The 19832-nt window shown below is 42.2% G+C and overlaps 1 protein-coding gene and 1 pseudogene across 5 annotated transcripts in view; both read right to left on the minus strand.

Moving 5' to 3' along the window:
• The window catches only part of MAP3K20 (mitogen-activated protein kinase kinase kinase 20), a 173752-nt gene extending 164241 nt beyond the window's left edge, over positions 1-9511 (minus strand). The window contains exon 1 of one of the 5 annotated variants that reach the window (XM_032636552.1): positions 8665-9508. In XM_032636552.1, coding sequence (XP_032492443.1) covers positions 8665-9050 — 386 coding nt within the window. In that variant the 5' untranslated portion in view covers positions 9051-9508. Of the gene's footprint in view, positions 1-5338; positions 5577-8664 lie in introns of those variants that run through there. The other 4 variants (XM_032636553.1, XM_032636555.1, XM_032636556.1 and 1 more) reach the window with 4 other exon arrangements.
• A 9454-nt stretch (positions 9512-18965) lies between these two features.
• On the minus strand, positions 18966-19283 carry LOC116756361 (annotated as a pseudogene).
• Positions 19284-19832: the final 549 nt, after the last annotated feature.

Consider the following 19832-nt stretch of genomic DNA (forward strand, 5'->3'; position numbering starts at 1 on the left):
TTACTTCCCACCAGACTACACATTCTTTAAAGGCAAGACACGTTTCTATTTACACCTGGATCTCCAGCACCTACTACGCAGCTAGGTGCATCACACCTTTTCCATTAAAATGTATTGAATGAATGAATGAATAAATAAACCAATAAATAATTTCTGGCTATTCCTGTTATGCCTTTTGCAGCTGGCGAGATTCCAATCAGATTAAGTAAAATCTGAGAACTATAGTTTTTTTTTGTTTTTTTTTTTTTTTTTTTTTTTTTTTGCGGTACGCGGGCCTCTCACTGTTGTGGCCTCTCCCGTTGCCGAGCACAGGCTCCGGACGCGCAGGCTCAGAGGCCGTGGCTCACGGGCCCAGCTGCTCTGCAGCATGTGGGATCTTCCCGGACCGGGGCACGAACCCGTGTCCCCTGCATCGGCAGGCGGACTCTCAACCACTACGCCACCAGGGAAGCCCAGAACTATAGTTTTTATAAGTGGCCCCCAGAGGATTCTGAAGCAAATCCTGATGTGGAAACAGCTGCCTAGGCTTCTTGGGAGACTGAGAACAGTATATTTGGGCTCTTCAGGATTAGGTGTCTCTGAGTCTGGGGGAGGGGGAGGGAAGAAATCCTTCCAGAACAAACAGATCTGAACCAGGATGAGGTCAATATGAATAAAACCCTCTGGTGCAGAGCAAGTCCAGGGAATGTGGATGAACTGAGACAGGATCAGTCCCACTTGAGACTGGCCTAGGGGTGCCAGAGGGAGGCTGACCTCTGAGAAGCAAAGTTCTCCAGGATCTTCACCCTGAGATGAGGTAACCAGTCAGCTCTTCCCAGAATCACTGTTACTCATCCTGCCTTTGGTGATACATCCTGCCTTTTGGAAACTGGCTATGTATGAGCGGAACTATATAATTACTTGAGGGTTTTACTGAGACCATAAAAAATTAGGTCCCATCTGATTACCAAAGAGACTAACAATTCTGGGGTGTGTGAATATAGGTTTTAACTCCAGTGAGTTTGGCAAAGCATCATGGACATAGCTGAAAAACCTGACTGAGATTCCCATTGCCATCTATGTGACTGTCTGACCACATATATTTACTTTTCCCTTTGAGCTTTCTCTCCTTTAAAATCATTATTCTAAGAGGATCAACTTATGGCCAGAAGAATGGATAAACTGAGCTGCTGATTAACCATACTTCGAGCATCCTGGGGAAGCCTGCTACCTGATGAAATTATGTTCTAATTTTTCAGGTGTATTCTCCAATGAACAGACTAGAATTTAATAAGAGTCATCTATATAAATGTATTTACATAGTATACCCAATCAAATGATGTTTTCATCCCACCATGTTAAAACAATTGCTTTTACATAAGGCAGGCAATTTTTCTCCATGCAATAATTCCCAGTCCTAATTTTGTAGCATCCTAACTTTGGTTTCATAAACTCTCAAAGCTGTTTTAAATTTTAATGATAAATATCTATCACAGAGCACTGAAGGGTAAGTTAGAACAGGGATATCACAAAAATGTATAAGAGGGTGTCAGAACTCTGAAAATATTGAAAATCACTAACTCAGTGGTTGAATCCAATCATTTGAGTACTTGAGTAGTAAGACTAATTTTTTTTTTTTTTAATTTTTAAAGATTTCCTTAGGAAACTGCCCGGCCGTCCAGTGGTTAGGACTCCGCACTTTCACTGCCCGGGTCCTGGGTTCAATCCCTGGTCGGAGAACTAACATCTTGCAAGCCACAGGGCGTGGCCAAAAAGAAAAAAATTTCCTTACATTAAAATTTTAAAATATTTTTAAACTATTAATTACTGAAAGCATATATAGTACTATCAGGTAATTATCAAAAGTGGAACTATAGGGAGGAAGAAAAAAAACCTTATAGGGAGTATTACTTTACTTTTTAAAGTTTTTAGCTTTCCAATCCAAAAAAATGGACTTTTGCCCTGGTTTTTAAAAAAAGAAAAAAAAACCCCACAAATTTAGAATTAGATAGATGTGAGTTAGAACTCTGCCTCTACTTCTCAGTAACCTTGAATCAATCACTTTTCTCAGACCATGGCATTTCCAGACCCAATAAAGGAAATATCCATTCTGTTACCATGTGTCTCAAAATTGATAGTCCAAAAGCTATCAAGTTTGAACAGTATTATTTGACTTCTTTAAGTCTCACTTCCAAGTAACAGATATTTCAACACAGACACAGCATGATCCAGGGGAAAGACCCCAGTTCGACAGCTCTAGTAGCAAATCTGAACTGACTAGCTGCCAGGCCTTGGGCAAGGCACTGAGCCTCTCCGGCCTCAGCTTTCTCACTGGCAGTAATACCCATTCTGTGTAGTTGCTGAGAAGTGGGAGATGCTGTGAAAGGCCTTGCACAGTGCCCAGCACCCAGTATATAATACTCAATAAATGGAAACTATGGTTCTTTAATTATTTTAAGAAATCTTGATATCATATTTAACCATCTATTTTTTCAGCCTTTGTAGTTAGGTATGCTTTCCTCAACAGTTTTCCTCTCCTGTTTTCAGAATTGTTTTATATTATATCTTCATTAGTTTTGCAGAACAACTATAAATAATGTATTGTTGATCCTTAAGTCCCTATTTTGTGAGCTTCTTTGTGTACGTTTTATTTTTTTTCCTTCACTCCTCTAGTTGCTGCTCTTGGTTTTGGCCATTTTTGCAAGATCTATCTTCTTAGTAATATGATTTTCTTTTAAACATTTTTTTCATAAGGAGAATATTTAAGTTATTAAAAGACAATACTTTTATTTTTTGGCACTTTTTAGATACTAGAATTTCTGGGACCTATTTAGTCAATTATAGCCCTCACTTTGGAATGGTCTTAGAGTATACATTTCTGTGGTGGCCATTATCTTCTTTCAGATCTTATCTACTGCATATCAAATAGACTCAAGATACTTGCAAATCTTAATTAAAAAAATTAAATCTACTTATAAAAGGATTAGCTTTATTAGAAAAGAACTTTGGACTTTTTCTGGATTTTTCTATCTTTTAGGTTTATACAGGCCTATTATTTCTCAACTCAGATCCTTCTCTACCCCTAATTTACACTACTCTTCTTCCTCTCTTCACAAAAGTTAAAAGTCTATTTTCTGATACAATATAGAAGAAAAAAATTCATTTGTTTTGTCATGACCTGAATATGACAAAAAAACCCCCAAAACCCTTCAGTAAATTCTTTTGCCAAGCTCACTGCCCTAATATTTATTTATGCTAGTATTATTTCAGCCTCCTTAACACAGATTAGTAAATAAACTAATAAAAATGTGCTTCATCACCATGTACATAAAAACAATACCACTTGGATTGCAGGTCTGCAATTATTTATTTTTTCTGCAAGTCTTATCTTCAAAAAAATGGGGAAAGCTCTGGTTTGATGTATTTGTTTATAACACCAAGGTCAAAGATTCAAAGATTCTGTTCCTGAGCAGGACTGCTGTTCTGCTATGATAGATAAGATCTGTAAGACTAGCTGGAGACTGGGTATGAATAGAACTAACTAGTATTGTGTCTATTGTAGCTTCGCCCTTCCTTCCTCCAAGGCTGCTACCAGAAAGCAGACTGTCTTGTCTAGAACAGGTTGCTGGGCTCAGTGAAGAGGATCTTCAGTCATGGATATCTGAGAGAAGCCAACTTTAAGAGTCTAAAAAACCAGAAAAGCTATTGTTTCACTTTTTTTTTTCCCCTCTCTCTTTTATCACATAAATAACATAGAACTCTCTAGTTAAAGCACAGATTAAAATTAAAATGAACTAGTTAAATGAGACATTATTTGTACTTTAATACTTCAGTTAATGAAAAGAGACTTCCATGACATACTTTTCTTGCCAGAAATGTTGTTATGAGAAGCAAAATAGAGGAGGAACAGGAATGTAAGGGGCAGGAGCACTTATGCCACAGAAATGCCGTGTGTAAATGTGTCTGTGCTCAAACAGAAGCCCAACTAGGAAACTCGAAGTAGGTACAATCCAGGACATGGGTCACTGCAGGGGCTTCTCGTGTCAAATGATTAGAAGCTTCTAGCGTTGAATGACTGGAGGCATGAGGAAGAGAATGGGGCCAGAGTCTGACTAAAACAAAGGAGCATGGAGAGGGCACATTTCTATGGGCTGGCTGGAAGAGGAATACACAGGTGTTTGGGGACACGGGTGAGGGTAGGGGAGAAAGCCTGGTGAGTAAACACGGCTTATTCAGTCAGCAGGCCCATCCATCCCAAGATCCTGCTGCCACTCAGCTTTTATTTCTACTCTAGAACAGTTTGCTGTCAAACAGAAAGTATCTCACCTTCCTGGCTGCTAACAAACAGTACAATTTTGGACAAACCTAGAATGAAGCTTCCCTGAGAAAGGGAAATATGAGAGTTAAAAACTGGTAACCTTGATGTAACATGAAAAAAAAAAATGGGGACATTAAAACTAGATAAGACCAAAGGAAGACTCTGTAGTATGTATCACCGAGCCAGAGGCAACGCTATCTGTGGACAAAAGTTACAGAAAGAATTCTGGGTTATTAGAGCTGCCTAACAAGGAAATATACCACCCTGTTTAGTAGTGAGTCCTCCATCACTGAGAGTGTTGAACGGGAGTGTGGGTAGGAGACAAGGAAAGCAGAATGACTCGTTTCACAAAGATCCACTCCAACCCTATGAGTACACCATGACTGACCTCTCCCTTCCCTTCTTAGGGATACAGTCATGAACCTGACACTGAGAGCCCCCTCGCTTGTGGAGGAACACAGTGATCAATACCAGCAATGGGGATAATGGAGATGACTGGGCATCCTCCTAAATTTCTCCTCCCAAATTGGCTGAGAAGGTGAGAGCCATATTTCAGACTTCTATCCTACAACTATCCTCCCCCCTCCTCTTGACTTCCAAAGCAAAGAGCTCTGCTGACCTCAAAAGCCACAGTATGACCACAGGAAAAAAAAAAAAAACTCTTTGGATGATGATCTACCCCCATTCTTTTCTCAGCATAATGGAATTGCATTACCCCGTGTGGCAGGCTGGTCTATGAAGCAGAATGGTGCCGGTACCATTTACCAGAACCAGGACCATGCTCCTCAAATGTGGGTTAGCCCACAGGTGGAGTACCCAGTTCTGAGCAGAAGATGTACGAATAAACACACGTCTTACATCAGCGATTTTACTTTTAAGATTTGGAGGAATAAACTTGCTTAATGTCTGTTTGTATTGGTTTGTTCAATAAAGTCAAACAGTACAGAAGACAACGCCAAAGTCACATGAATTTTTAAGATTAAATGCAAGATTCGAAAAAAAGTGCTTGCTTACACTAGGGGTATTTATGGCTATACTTACAGATCCCTGAAGGAATACATTCTTCCCCACTTTTGGTAGAAAAGTTTAATAAGCAAAGATTTACTCCATGACCTTTAGGCAGTGACCCTTGCCTTCTCTTTTTGGTTTTCCTCTACGGAAGTCCAGAGATGAGTCCACAGAGAAGAATGTTGGTCCCTGAAGGCAATCTGTGCTCAAAATCGGCTGTAAGAATGGTTCCAATGTTGGTCTTCTAGGTCATAATCTTCCACCATTCCTACAGCTCCCAAACTGTTCAAATATAAATGCACTAATTTTCAGATTCTCCCCCCAAGAATATTACAAAGCTGTGTATAAACACAGAGGTACGCACAGAGCTGCTTTAGAAATCCTTATGTGCAAAGCAGGAGGATAGCTATGAAAACCTCCTAGCCCTACATACACACGTAAGTATGATTTGGGAACAGGGCAGGCTACCAAGGGCAAGCCTTAGCTGGGAACAGGTGAGACAGGCAGCTTTCTCTGTGTATAAATTGAGAGTGTGGAAAACCCCTTCTCTACCACTCAGTGATGGTGGCTAAAGTTCCTGGCACTGGCTCAAGCATTTCCATGTGCTGTCTCATATCCTTCTGCTTATGAAGCAGGGATTACTGTCCTCAGTTTGCATGTGAGGAAACTGAGGATCAACCGTGTAAAAGTTGCCCAAGCCAACTACCTATCTTAAAGTGACACAACTGAAATTCAAATTCAGGTCTGACTTCAAAGTCATATCATTTTTTCCACCATATCATGTCTTTTTTCCACTATATCATTCTGCCTCCTCCTTCTCATTTGCCTTTTTTTCTTTAAACAATCTCTTTTCTTATTATAGTAATTATTAGATTGCTTACCATCCACCTAAAGTTCAATTTGAGGCTTTAATGGGATGCCAGGGTTAGGGTGTCAAATGCGTGGCTGCTTTGTTCTCACAGAATCTTCTACTGTGTTGGGATTACTTAACTGCTGTTAGGGCATAATCGATGGTTCAGCTGTCTGTAGGAGGGTCTGACACAAAAGCACCCAGGTATCAGTCAAAACAATCTAAGCTCTAGCATTTATAGCTCTTTCCTTAACAGGTACAGTTTTATGGTCACAGCTGGAAGTTTGCTTATTTGCGTGTAGTGGGGCAAGGTTAACAGCCACAAAAGTAGCCTAAATCTTCCCTGCAGTAAGACCAAAAGGTGCCTTCGCCGTTCCTATTACATGTAGATAGACAAGACACCCTCCCTGTCAATCTGTCCTGGGTAGAATAAAATGGAAAACAAATGATCCAAATTGCTGGATTTTTATTTCCAGCATCTCTGGATACAGATATAAGGCTATCTTATTCCAAGAAGGCCTATATCACCACAAACATCCTTTTCTGGTTTTAAAAAAAAGTCATTGATTCTCTCCTTTCTTTTTTCTGAATCCATCAACTTCTAAAATCAACTGTCCACTTTTCTCTTTCACTCCACACTAATAGTTTCACTCCATGTCTGACCCCTTTTCATGAAACATCACTGTAATTTCTCCAGTGTTTTCTCTGATGACTAGATTATTCACTTCACGCCCCTGTTAACTCCTGTTTATAATTTTGTAGCCCTATCAGTTTCACTGCTCATTCCAGATAGGCACTCAGCCAATATACTGCCAATAACACTCACTCTTGTGCTAACTTAAAATACACAGCTTAGCCTGCCAAGTTTCCTTATTTGGCAAGAAGGTCCCTGAGTTCCCAAGATCTTTGACCATCCATTTTTAGATCCAAATCCTCAGTGCTTAATATTTCTCTCTTTCTCTTTGATTTGTCCTTATGTGTTCCCCAAAAGAATAAGAAAAAGAGATCAATCATCTATTTGCTTTCCTAGACAAGAAAAAAATGTCCTTGCCATTATGGTCGTTTACTCTGGAATTATTACCACTAAAACTTTTGATATAAACAATATTTTCCAGTTTAAAAAAATTCCCATAATAATCTCAAAAAAGTTATAATAAAAATTAAATTCTGAAAGATTAAAATAAACAGTACACATTGCTCTAAAAGACCATGTTTCTTTATCTTAATTCTCTCTTTCCAAACAAACTAAATTCGCATTCATTTACAATCTCCCAAATCTCTCACTATTGTAGCAGGAACATAAAACAAAGGCTCCACAAATAACTAAAACTATAATTAAAATGCAGCCATCCCATATTTTTTGAAAATCAAAAAACGACATGAAATTTCATTGTGGAGATGGGCCTACTACAAAGAAGACACTAACTGTCTTGGATTGCTTGTTTATTTTTTGTCTAAATGTGTCTGTAGGTTTGGTTCCACTGAATCCTAGCTGTTCACTTCAACGGAGGTCAGGAAAGCAAGAAGGCTCTCCTAAAACAGCTTTAAGGTTAAAATATGGATATACTTTAACAACCACCGTAGCTCAAAAATCATAGAATTAATTCTGTAAATCCATTCTAATACACTATCGTACATAAGAAGCTGTTTATTGTAATATCACTGGAATAGGACACTAAATGATGTTGCTTTCATTATTAAAGAAACTAACAAAAATAGTAATTAAGTTTCCCCATAAACACTGCTTATCCAAGACCCAGAGGCGCATCAGAAACATACATTTTCAACAATCTAACGATGGCCCCATTTTGTAGGAAATTCAATGTCCTCCGGCCAGTTTTGGATTAAAGTTTGTCTGCAAGCTGTCAGGAGCAAGCGAGAGGTGGCGGCCGCCTCAGCCTTCACCTCCGTCCTGGTGCAGGACCCCGAGCCCAGGAACCCGGGGACGCCACCCGGTCGGCAAAGCGGCCACCCCGACGCCCGCGGAAGGCACGAGCTCCACGCTGCCCGGGGCAGTGCAGGAGCCGCCGCTCTGGGCGGGAGGCGAGCTCCCGGGACGGCCGGCAGGAAAGCAGAAGTTAGTGGCCTCTCCTCGCACGCAAGCACCTCTGCCGGGAAGCGGCCTGCACCCTGCGCTGATTTGGGAGATTCGCGCCTCGCCTCTCGAGAGACGCCCGGGTCACCCCCGGCGAGGCCGGCGCTCCACGTCCGGGCAGGGGAGCGGCGGCCGGGAGGCGCCGCCCGCCGGGGCCGAGACCACCGGAGTCTCTCCGGCTGCGCCCCGCTCTTCCCGGCGCCAACTTCTGCCTGGGACCCGTGCGAACTTCCCGAGCCGCTTCCCGGCCGCGCAAGGGCGCGGGAACCGGGGACGCCAGCTCCGTGTCGGGCAGGGGTGCTCCGTGGAGGCCCTGACCCCGGCAGGGCCTGGGCCGCGACGCCAGGACGAGTCGCGATCGCGGCGGGCCTCCTCCGCACCCTCACCCCCGCAGCCTCTGGCCTGGCCCCTTACCTGGCTCCCGGGCCGGGCGCGAGCAGCAGCCGGGGGCGCCGAGGCCCCGCGCGCGGCGAGGGCAGGGGCGGCGGTCGGGGTTCGAGAGGACTGCGGCCGGGTCGGCTCCCACGCTTTCCGCCCGAGTCAGGAGTTGAACATTCCGCGTCTCCGCCCGCGCCAATGAGGAAGACAGTCACGGCAACAGCACCACCTACCTCTGAGCGCGGAACGGCCGGGCCTCCTTGTCCGCGCCCCACACGCCAGCCGGCCCGGCCGCAGCGCAGAAGCGCCAGACAGCGAGGCGGGGGCGGGCGCTCGGGCTCCCAGGCTGCACCCCGAGGGCACCTTGCGCCGCGTGCCCTGGGACCCTCCCAGGCCGCCGCACCCCACAGACCGCACCCCATACCGCGGGGACGCGGATAGAGGGGGTATGCCTCTGCCTCCCTTTGTGCCTTCCCATCTTTTTAACAAGTTAACACCACGTATTCCCTCAACTCATCCTTATCAACAAACATTTACTATGAAAAAGGCGCTGGGATACAAAGACACGGGAGGCTCCTTCGTGCCGTACAGATGTTAATTATCTGCTTGGGAAGGGGACCGACCGACGTGTACAGATATTTCGGGGGAGGTAGGGCTGAAGGCTGCCTCAGTGCAACCATCAGTAGATACCTACGGAATTTTGAGGAAGGGTCATGGTCTGCTGCCCTGGTTGATGACTTTAGCAAAGCAGAGTTCAGATGAGACTAGAATCCGCTCCAGGTGTGAGCAAAAGGTGGCAATCAGTACTGGGGAGAGAAGTTGCGGTCAGTGGGGAGGACGGTTCTGTGGAGGAAATGGGAGACGAGGTTCTAAAAGTATGGGAGGGGAAGGGTAAGCTGTGACAAAGTGAGAGAGTGGCATGGACATATAAACACTACCAAACGTAAAATAGCTAGTGGGAAGCAGCCGCATAGCACAGGGAGATCAGCTCGGTGCTTTGTGACCACCTAGAGGGGTGGGATAGGGAGGATGAGAGGGAGGGAGTCGCAAGAGGGAAGAGATATGGGAACATATGTATATGTATAACTGATTCACTTCGTTATAAAGCAGAAACTAACACACCATTGTAAAGCAATTATACTCCAATAAAGATGTTAAAAAAATTAAAAAAATAAAAGTATGGGAGGCATGATCCAGGGCTCACTGATTTCGAATCTTATCATCTATGGACACTGGGGAACTGTGGAAAGTTAGAATCAAAGGGGTGAATTAGGTGTCTGTGGTTTTTTTGTTTGTTTGTTTGTTTGCAGTACGCGGGCCTCTCACTGTTGTGGCCTTTCCCATTCTGGAGCACAGGCTCCGGATGCGCAGGCTCAGCCGCCACGGCTCACGGGCCCAGCCGCTCCGCGGCATGTGGGATCTTCCCAGACCAGGGCACGAACCCGTTTCCCCTGCATCGGCAGGCGGACTCTCAACCACTGCGCCACCAGGGAAGCCCTGTGGTTTTGTTTTTTAATGGTGATTTCGAGAGAGAGCAGTCCAGGGTGGTTGTAGAATGTGTTGCTAGGGTGAAACTGGGACGCAGCATATTGTCACCAGCTGGTTATGCAAGTGTGAGGATGTGAGTTGGCGTGTACAAAATAGAATTAGGAAAGAAGAAATGAACTTCAGAGACATGTTTCAGGAAGAGACCACAGGAATTGGTGATCCACTAGATGTGGAAAAGAAGAAAGAGAGATGACGCCACGATTTCAGACCTGGGTGACTAGAAGAATGATGGTGTCATTGACAGAAACAGAGATACCAGTGGAGTAGGAGCTGGCTTCCTGTTGCGTTTGCGGTCATGGGAGGAAAAACAGGTAGAGATGCAGCAGTTGAAATATGAAAATGATTCAGAAAAGAGGTCAGGAGGGAAATATAAAATTTGGAAATCATTCATATGGTTAAAGATATGGAAGTGGAGAGATGAGTGAATAGAGGTTAAAAAACCCCACTTTCTGGTCTGTGAGTCAGATTAATTATTTGAATTGTCCCTTTGATAAAGACTAGGAGCTTCAGCATTGATAGATTCTATTTGGGGAACTGAGAAATTAGGATTGATGAAAACTGTCATGCTAAAAAAAAAAATTCCTGATGTGGGTAATCAAAGAATTCCAAAAGCCATCTAACCATTAAAGGGAAAACTAAGGCTCTTTAGCACAGACCTAGGTATAGGGTGACTCCAGTTATTTCACCTCAACTTCAAAGGCACTAGACTGTGATGGAAAGGACACTAGAATGGGAACAGAGAACCCGGCTTCTGGTTTTAGGCCTGCCACTTATCAGCTGGGATATTTTGCTAGACAGGCCTCGGTTTTCTCCTCTGCAAAATAAGAAGGCCCAATTAAATGTTAGCTGAAGGTTCCAGCTTTAAAACTATGAATAATACTGCTTTAAATTTGGAGCATATGTCATAATACATTTAGCCACGATCCCCTTCCTTTCCATCCATTCTTTTCTTCATTTTATTTTTCTTCACATAAATTAGGCTAAGAACATAATAACCAGCGGGAACAGTGAATGCTAAAAAGTAGTCTCACAAATATGCTTAAATGATAACCTCATAGGCACTCTCTTGTCTTCCCAATTAGGTTGCAAGTTCCTTGAGGTCATATCATATGTTATTGTATCTGAAATAAATACATAGTAATTGTGTGATAAACTGATTTCTTCAAGTCTTATTTTTCTCTGGTCAACCTGCCTGTTTCCTTGTGACTACACTGATCTCTTTAGGCCCCAGACTTAATAAATATACTCTGGTACTTATTCCCATGGTCGACTCTGCTTTGTCAGACTTTGAAATCTTTTCGAAAGCATATTGGTTAATTCTCACCAGGCAGAGTATAGGTTTACAAATGTAAATAGCAGTAACAAAAGAGACCTAGTCAAACCTCTCTTATCAAGCTTTCCTATTCCTTTACTTCACATGTCTCCATACTAAAAATAGATGTACTTTCAGCAGTAAGGTGACTTAGGAGTCCTTAGCACCCTCATATCCAAGAATACCCTCCAAAGTAAACATGCAATGTCAGTAAAAACAGTGTATTTGCTATGCAAATATAGCTTAAAGAAAAAGTCTCCTAGCCCCTTATTCAATCAGATTGCTGTCCCTAAGCTCCTCTAAAATAGAAATTCTGGAACTGCTATCAGTGGATCAGAGAAGTGCAGGCATAAATTCCATTAAGGGTGGAAGGAAAGGCAACTTAAAAGGAAGCAAAGTATTCTTCCCTCTCTTTATAGCAATAAGAGCTGTGATGCTGGTACCCAGAAGCATTTTTTCTAGCCATCTCAGTTCTCTATCTTAGATTGTGAGTGATCTGTGTCTGGATCATAACTAAGAATTAATCAGCTTTTATACAAAAGTTGATACTTTACCTTCTGCACAACTCTGGATCCCTGGGAAACGAATGCATACAATCAAACATCTTTTAAGATAAGTAGCCATTACCTTAAACTGACAAATGAAGCCCAGGTCACTTTTCAAGCTTAGATTTCACATCTAGTTTGAGGACTGAAGAATTCACAAGAGTATTTTGGGTACCAAATTTGCTTAGGTGTTCCAGGATATGAAAGGAGCAATAGGGTGAGAAGAGAAATTGGGGACTTTTGCAAAGTTTATTCAACAAGCATTTACTGAACGGCAGGCACTGTGGTGAGCTTTGCAATTATAGCAGTGACCCAGACGTGTCCCCCACTGCCACAGAGTTTTCAGAATGCAATAGGAAAGCCATTAAAGATACAAAAAGTGTGCTAAGTGGGCATATACGGGGACCTACAGCAGGACACCTTTTTGGAAAGCCATAAAAGACAAAGAAGCTTCCAAGACAAAGAAGCTCTAAGTCAATATGAGAAGAATAATGAGAATTTGCTGGACAGAAAGGTAGGAAAGCTATTCCAGGCAAAGGGAACAGCAAGTACAAAGGCCCAAGAGCATTCAACAAGTTCAAAGACTAAATCCCCTAGTAGCTAAGTAAAGACATTGCCAGGAGGGAATAATAATCCTCATAGTGGTAGTAATAGTAGTGATAGCAGTACTATAACAGTGTTGGCTAATATTTTCTGAGAACTCACGTGCCGTGCACCGAGCTAAGAGTTTTACAAGCTCACTCTACCCAATCTTCAAAGTAACCCAACAAGGCAGTTTAAATCATCATCCCACGCTGTAGAGCTGGAAGAAGTCTTGGAAATCTTAGGCAACTTGTCTTCCCTCAGGGAGCAAGACATAAACTTTAGGGCTCGCTCATTTCCACTAAGCAGTTCTCCAACTTTCTGGTCTCAGGGTTCCTTTATACTCTAAAAAATCCTTGAGATAAAATAAATAAGCCATGGGGGTGGCTTATTAATATACAGCATAAGGTATATGGTCAATAATATTGTAATAATTTTGTATGGGGACAGATAGTTACTAGACTTATTATGGTGATCCTTTCATAATGTATGCACATGCCAAATCACTATACCTGAAACTAACGTAACGTTGCATGTCAACAATATTGCAAAATAAATAAAATTTAAAAATAAATAAATAAGTCCTTGAGAACATCAAATAGCTTTTGTTTATGTGAGTTATACCTGTCAATATTCATCACAGGAAATTAAAACTGAAATCTTTTAATTCATTTAAAAATAACAAAGGCACATATATTAACATAAATAACATATTTTAATGAAGAATAACTGTTGTCCAAAGTAAAAAAAGTGAGCAGTGTTATTGTTTTATATTTTTGCAAATATATCAGGCCTAATAGAAGACAGCTGATTCTCATATCTGCTTCTGCATTTAATCTATTCCAGTATCATATTACATTTACCCTGTGGAAGATTCCACTGTACACTCATAAGAGAGGACAGTCAAAATAACATCTTAGTATTCTTATGAGAAGAGTTATTTTTGTTTTTTGTTTTTTTTTGGTACGCGGGCCTCTCACTGTTGTGGCCTCTCTCGTTGCGGAGCACAGGCTCCGGATGCGCAGGCTCAGCGGCCATGGCTCACGGGCCCAGCCGCTCCGCGGCATGTGGGATCTTCCCGGACCGGGGCACGAACCCTGTTCCGTGCATCGGTAGGCGGACTCTCAACCACTGCGCCACCAGGGAAGCCCCAGAAGGGGATTTTAACTGATGACAGTATAACATAAATTGCTGTTAGGCTGAAAACAGTCTAGAAGCTATACCCCCAAAGTGTTGATGTCACTAAGGGTGCAGTGTTATCTTAAGAAGGGATGTTGTTGGGCTCTCTCTAGCCTGCCCTTGTTCAACATTTCTACAACTTGGATGAAGACCTAAGTGGCATGCCTATCTAATTAGGGAATAACATGTATCTGGAAGGAATAGCTAACATATTACATAGAAGAATCATATCAAAACTTAAAAACTTATACTCACAAACCTTTATTGACACCTCACTGCCTACTAAAGTTCCAGATCCTTAGGGCATATTTAAAACCTTCCATTAGCTCACCCAAATTTTCCTCCCCAACATTACCTCCCATCTTTGTGGGCTACATGCTGCCTCTCTCCCCCAGCACCTTTCACCTCCTTGGAATTTTCCTACCTCAGTTCTCATTCTTATCATCACATCTGGCCATCAAGAATACTGTGCTCTTCCTCCATCACAGGTGTGGCAGTGGCAGATTCTATTCAAAGAGAACATTACTGAAATCTAAGGGAAACATAAAATGTTATGATAATAGTCCAGTTTCTGAAACTGAGATTTCTGTCTTAGATCCAATACAGATAAGCTTTCATCCCCAGATAACTGTATCTTAGACCCAGATGAGCTGGTAAAACATTATAGATATATTACTTGGTTTCTTAGGGTCTCCAGAGCTTCCAGGAGACACATGATGCTGTTTTTTGGATAAACCAAATTCTCAGACCCAAACTTCCAGACATTCTAGGAAGACCAAGAGTATCATCCCACATGACATTCAGAATATCACCAATTTCTTGTATTTAGGCATATGTGATTAGGAAGGAGAACTCTTCTATTTGCTGGTATCTGGAAAAGCTAGAATTGTATTTCATAAGGTAAGTATTAGTTTCATTTAATAACTGCTCATAAGCAATCAAGTGACAGCAACCACCTTCTATATAAAATTTTCAGGTACCTGTAGATTTTTCATGGCCCCTCTTTACCATAAACACGATTAGATGATGCCAATACATAATCACGTGTCTTCACTAGCCATTTTTTTCTCTTTAAAATGCAATTTTTAAAAAACTGAATTGCCTGGTCTCTGTTTTCTTCATTTTTCTTGCCTCCAAAACGTCTACAACCAGGTGATATAGTTTTTCTGGTCTACCTAGAAAGGGGATAGAGGAAAGAGTGAAGGAATGACTACTTCCCAGCAGCTGGCTCAGGACCTCTCAAGAGTGGATTAACCAGTTTATTATAAACAGAAAATCCTGATCAAGTTTCAAAGTCTCTTTTCCATCTACAATTCTTTTATATTATTCTTTTTCAAGTTGAAATTTTTCTAGCAAATATTTTTATAAGTTTTACTTGTTTTTTGTTTTTTGGGTTTTTTTTTTTGCCACCATTGGCTTTTCTCTAACTTTTTAATGTCCATTTGTATTAAGCCCCTGTCCTCGTGGTTTGTAATACCTTCCAATTTACTATCATCTACACATTTCATTAACATGCTATTTACTCCCTCTTCCAGATCATTAATAAATGCTATTTTCTTATGTATTAAATTTTGCGGTCGAATGGATTTAATTTGCTGTTGTAATTTCAGTGCATGTTTTCTAAAGATACAATGCAGTTAAGAATGGTCTTAACATAGGCTTAAATCCATACCCAGTTTATAGTTATTTTACTATTATGCAATCCATTTGTGTTCTCTAATCAGCACTGTTGTGAGCTCCATTGAAGCAATAATCTATTGATTTTCTCTTCCTCCTTTTTCAATATAGTCATCATCTTGGCTTTAAATAGCAGTAGCAGAGTTAGAACGATTGTGTAGTTCTAACCCACCACTATTTATAAAAGGAAATTAAGTCTTTTTTCTCAGTGGATATTCTTCCACTGATAAAAGGAATATTCTAACATTAAAAATTATTTTATAACCATAATATTTGATTTTCCTATGCATGGCATCAATGTTCTAAAAAGAAACAGATTCTAGATTTTTAAAGCAAGTAAATGTAATGAATATCACATTTATATATATTAAATAGATATTTTATATAAATAATATATATCTATATCTAGAGAGAGATATAGATACATTAGAAGTGTGTGTATGTATTTTCTTTTATAATAAATCAGCTCACTGACTCCCTGACTCCTAGAGACTCTGGGGTGACTTTGTTTTTTATAAAAGACTTAGACATGCCACCTTCAAATCAGAGAATGAGATTCATTAAGCCTTTGCTTCACTTTGTGTCACACATCATCCTACTTATTAGGGCCCTCAATAGTGGCAGTTTTCATTTTCAATGAGATGAGGCTTCCCACATGTCACTTAATGTTCACGTATTGAAATTTTTTTTTTTTAATTTATTTTTGGCTGCGTTGGGTGTTTGTTGCTGTCTGCAGGCTCTCTCTAGTTGTGGCGAGCAGGGTCTACTCTTCCTTGCGGTGCACGGGCTTCTCATTGCGATGGCTTCTCTTGTTGCGGAGCTCGGGATCTAGGCATGCGGTCTTCAGTAGTTGTGGCCCATGGGCTTAGTTGCTCTGCAGCATGTGGGATCTTCCCGAACCAGGGATTGAACCCGTGTCCCCTGCATTGGCAGGCAGATTCTTAACCACTGCGCCACCAGAGAAGTCCCACATATTGAAATTTTAAATAATTTTTCAGGAGGTTAGTCTTCATGTTTGTATACAATTCAATACATAATATTTCCAGGAAATATTTTCTCTTCCCTCACTCTCAACCTCTCTCTCTTTTTTCCCCTTACAAAGTCAACTGAGTACAATCCCATGGTAATCTTTTCTTTTCCACATTGAGAAATTTAACCTCTAGATCTCAGTTTCCCCATCTGTGAATTTGTAACCGAGCAGGACCCTATGGGACCTTCCCGGGACAGACCCTTCCCCCATATTCTCTGCTTTAGCTCCTCTCTAAAGTGCCTAGATAAAAATATGTGATGCACGTTTCCTGAGTTGTTTTAGAGAGCCTAAAACCACCACCAAATGGAAGAAATTAACTACTTGATAATCGTGAGCATGTAGCCCCCAGAACTGCTGGCACCTGAGGATTGATAAAAACCCGTGACACAGCCTGTTACCTCACCATCAACCAATCAGAGTATTGTGGACCAGTTGGTTACACACCCTGTGACTCCCCTCCCTCACCTTGCCTTTAAAATGTGTCGACTGAAAACAAAATGCACAACATGAGAGTTGTGAGTTTAGATTTATTGGGGGCAAATTGAGGATTATAGCCCAGGACAGCATTTCAGATAGCTCTGAGAAACTGCTCCAAAGAGGCAGGGGGAAGGTCAGTATATATGTGATTTTGGTGAAGGGGGGAGTACATGAAATTAAGCACATTTTTTGCAGAAGGTTGCTGCTAGTCATGAGGAGCAGACGTCATCATGAAGGATTTTAGCATTTTCCTAGATGTGAGGAGATGCAAGAATTGGGCTCATAAAATCTTCTCCTGAAAATATCTAATTATCTGAAGACCTGTTCTGCCAGTTTTTCCCAGAGCACAGAGTGCCTCATTCCTGATCTCTGTCCTGAATTCCTTTCAAGGAGTGTTGAAGGTCAGTAGCTGCAGCGGCTCATGATTTAATCCTTGTAGAGGTAGATGGCAAGTGCCAATTTGTAGCTGGCAAATGCTTTCCTGATATCCATGGGGGAGTTTGGCTTTTTGGACACGAGCTGTCCTGAACTCCTTCCTTGGTGCCCTGCAATAAACGCTGCATTTTCCTTCACCACAACCCGGTGTCAGTAGATTGGCTTTACTATGCGCAGGTGAGGGGACGCGTTTGGTTCGGTAATAAGTTGTCCTCTCATAACTTGCCTCTTCATCTCGGAGTGTTGTCAAGTTCAAATGAGATGATTCACGCAAATGTGTTTTATAAGTGATATAAAAGCAAATAAATGGTATTGTTTTTATTGAAACACAGTAAAGACAAATACAAACATTGTTTTCATTGAGAAATAAAAGTTGTTTTTCCAGAGATTTTCCATGTTGAACTTTCAGTAAATGTCCACTTTTCTGGCAAAAGACATACTATCCTCTCATAACTAGCTCTCAATACAATTCAGTACTAAATTTAAGATTTGAAGAGAAAAATATCTGCATTTTAGATAACTAAACAACATGCAATTTTATATTCCAGGTTCAAAAATAGCTTCACAGTAGATCTCTGACTTTAAAAAGACATAAAAAAAACAAGTAAAATTTGTTTTTCTGTGGAAAACTCTTTTTTATTCTTTTTTCTTGCTTTTGAAGTCTGAAACAGTTGAATTTTGGCTGAAAACATAAACTGATTTATTAATTTAATTTTCTATCCAGAGCAAAATTTTGGCGATTTTATGAGTTGATGATGATGATTATTTTTTTGGCTGCAAAAACTTTACTGTTCCCATTTGGCCCAAGGCTTGGGAGAGGGCCCCAGGGTGGTTACAAAGCTGCCTAGTGGCTGCAGAGACGGGGCTTCAGGCAGAAACTCTGACGCCAGAGGGGCTCCTCAAACGCCGCTGTGGGACAGGCTGGGACCTGGGACCCTTTACTGGAGTGCTTGCACCTGGACAAATATCTCCTCCAGCAACAGAATACAAAGAAACTATAAGGGACTAAAAATAACTGCCTGCATGCACAGTTGGGGCAAATTATGAACAAAGAGATACAAAAAAGCCAAAACCCAACTGACACTTCAGAGGTGTGGGGAGCAAAAGCAGAATACTAGGCATGATCCCTGCTCACAGCACCACCAAAGGGATGGGCAGACCACCTAAGCCGCCCCTCCAGCCCACCCACCGATCTACCCCTACCCTCACCCCATTTAAGGGACCAGTGCACCGCACCCTCGCCATTCCCAGGAACGAGCGAGGGCACCTGTTACTTGCTTTTCCTCCCTCATGCTGCAGCACGAGTCCCAGTAAAGCCTTGCCTAAATTCCCCCTCTGGCCTCTTATCAATTTCTATTGATTAAAGAATCCAAGAACCCAGGTTGGTAACAGCTGGGCTCCAGGAGGCCCTAGCCATGCCTGTGGGTGAGTGTTCGGAAGAGAACTCACCCAGCCCAGCCTGGGGACCAACCAGCTTGCAGAGGTGAGTCACGTGGTCCTCATCTTCTCGGTGAGTTTCAGCTGCTCAGCCAGGTTGCGGCTCTCCGGGAAGTCACAGAGCGGGGCGTCTGGCAGGCAGCTTCCACAGAGTCCTGGGTTTTACCCCACTCATCTTGGGGTGGCTTCTGCACGTCCAGGAAGGGGGCCGGCCCGCTGGCTTTGCATTTTCAAGAGACGGCTGGGCACCCTCGCGGTTCTCCTCGGCCAATTCGTGGAAAAAGTGGCCCACGCTCTCGAGAGCCACGTCGTCTTGGTGGAAATAGGAGCCCAGAGAGAGGTAGGTGTTGAAGGCCTGCAGATGCAGGTTGCCCGGGCCGTGGACGGTGACCTCCACCTAGGTGGAATAATTGTGACGAATCTGGGAGCTCATGGTTGATTGGGAATAAGGTGCTAGGCTCAAAAAATGGTGTTGTTTGGTCCTTGTGGCCGAGGATAGCTCAGTGGTTGGTTCTGAAGGCTGCGACTGGAAAAAGGTTGGAGCTTGGTCGGAGGCTGGAGCAAAGGGCGTCCCTGGGCCTGTTCTGTCCAAATACTGTTGAAGCAAGAGACAGATCTGTCGACTGCCAAGCTCACTGCCTCAGACTTTAATCAATATAAAAAATTATTACTGAGATACTGTCTTTTTTATCCACATTCAGTTTCCAAAAATCTAGTATGTATTTTAAACTTTAGCAAGTCTCAATTTGAACTAGTCATATCTCAAGTACTTGACAGCCTCATGTGGCTAGTGGCTACTATGTTGGACAGTGCTTGCAGGTCTAGGAGTTTGGCTGACCAAATCTTTGGAAGGTAGCAGAAAGTTGCTTTAAATATATCTTCTGATTTATTTCGCCTTCCTGTTTTTTTTTTTCCTTGAGGTACGCAGGCCTCTCACTGCCGTGGCCTCTCCCGTTGCAGAGCGCAGGCTCAGTGGTTATGG

This window comes from Phocoena sinus, chromosome 7, assembly GCF_008692025.1.
Source record: "Phocoena sinus isolate mPhoSin1 chromosome 7, mPhoSin1.pri, whole genome shotgun sequence".
Lineage (NCBI taxonomy): Eukaryota > Metazoa > Chordata > Mammalia > Artiodactyla > Phocoenidae > Phocoena > Phocoena sinus.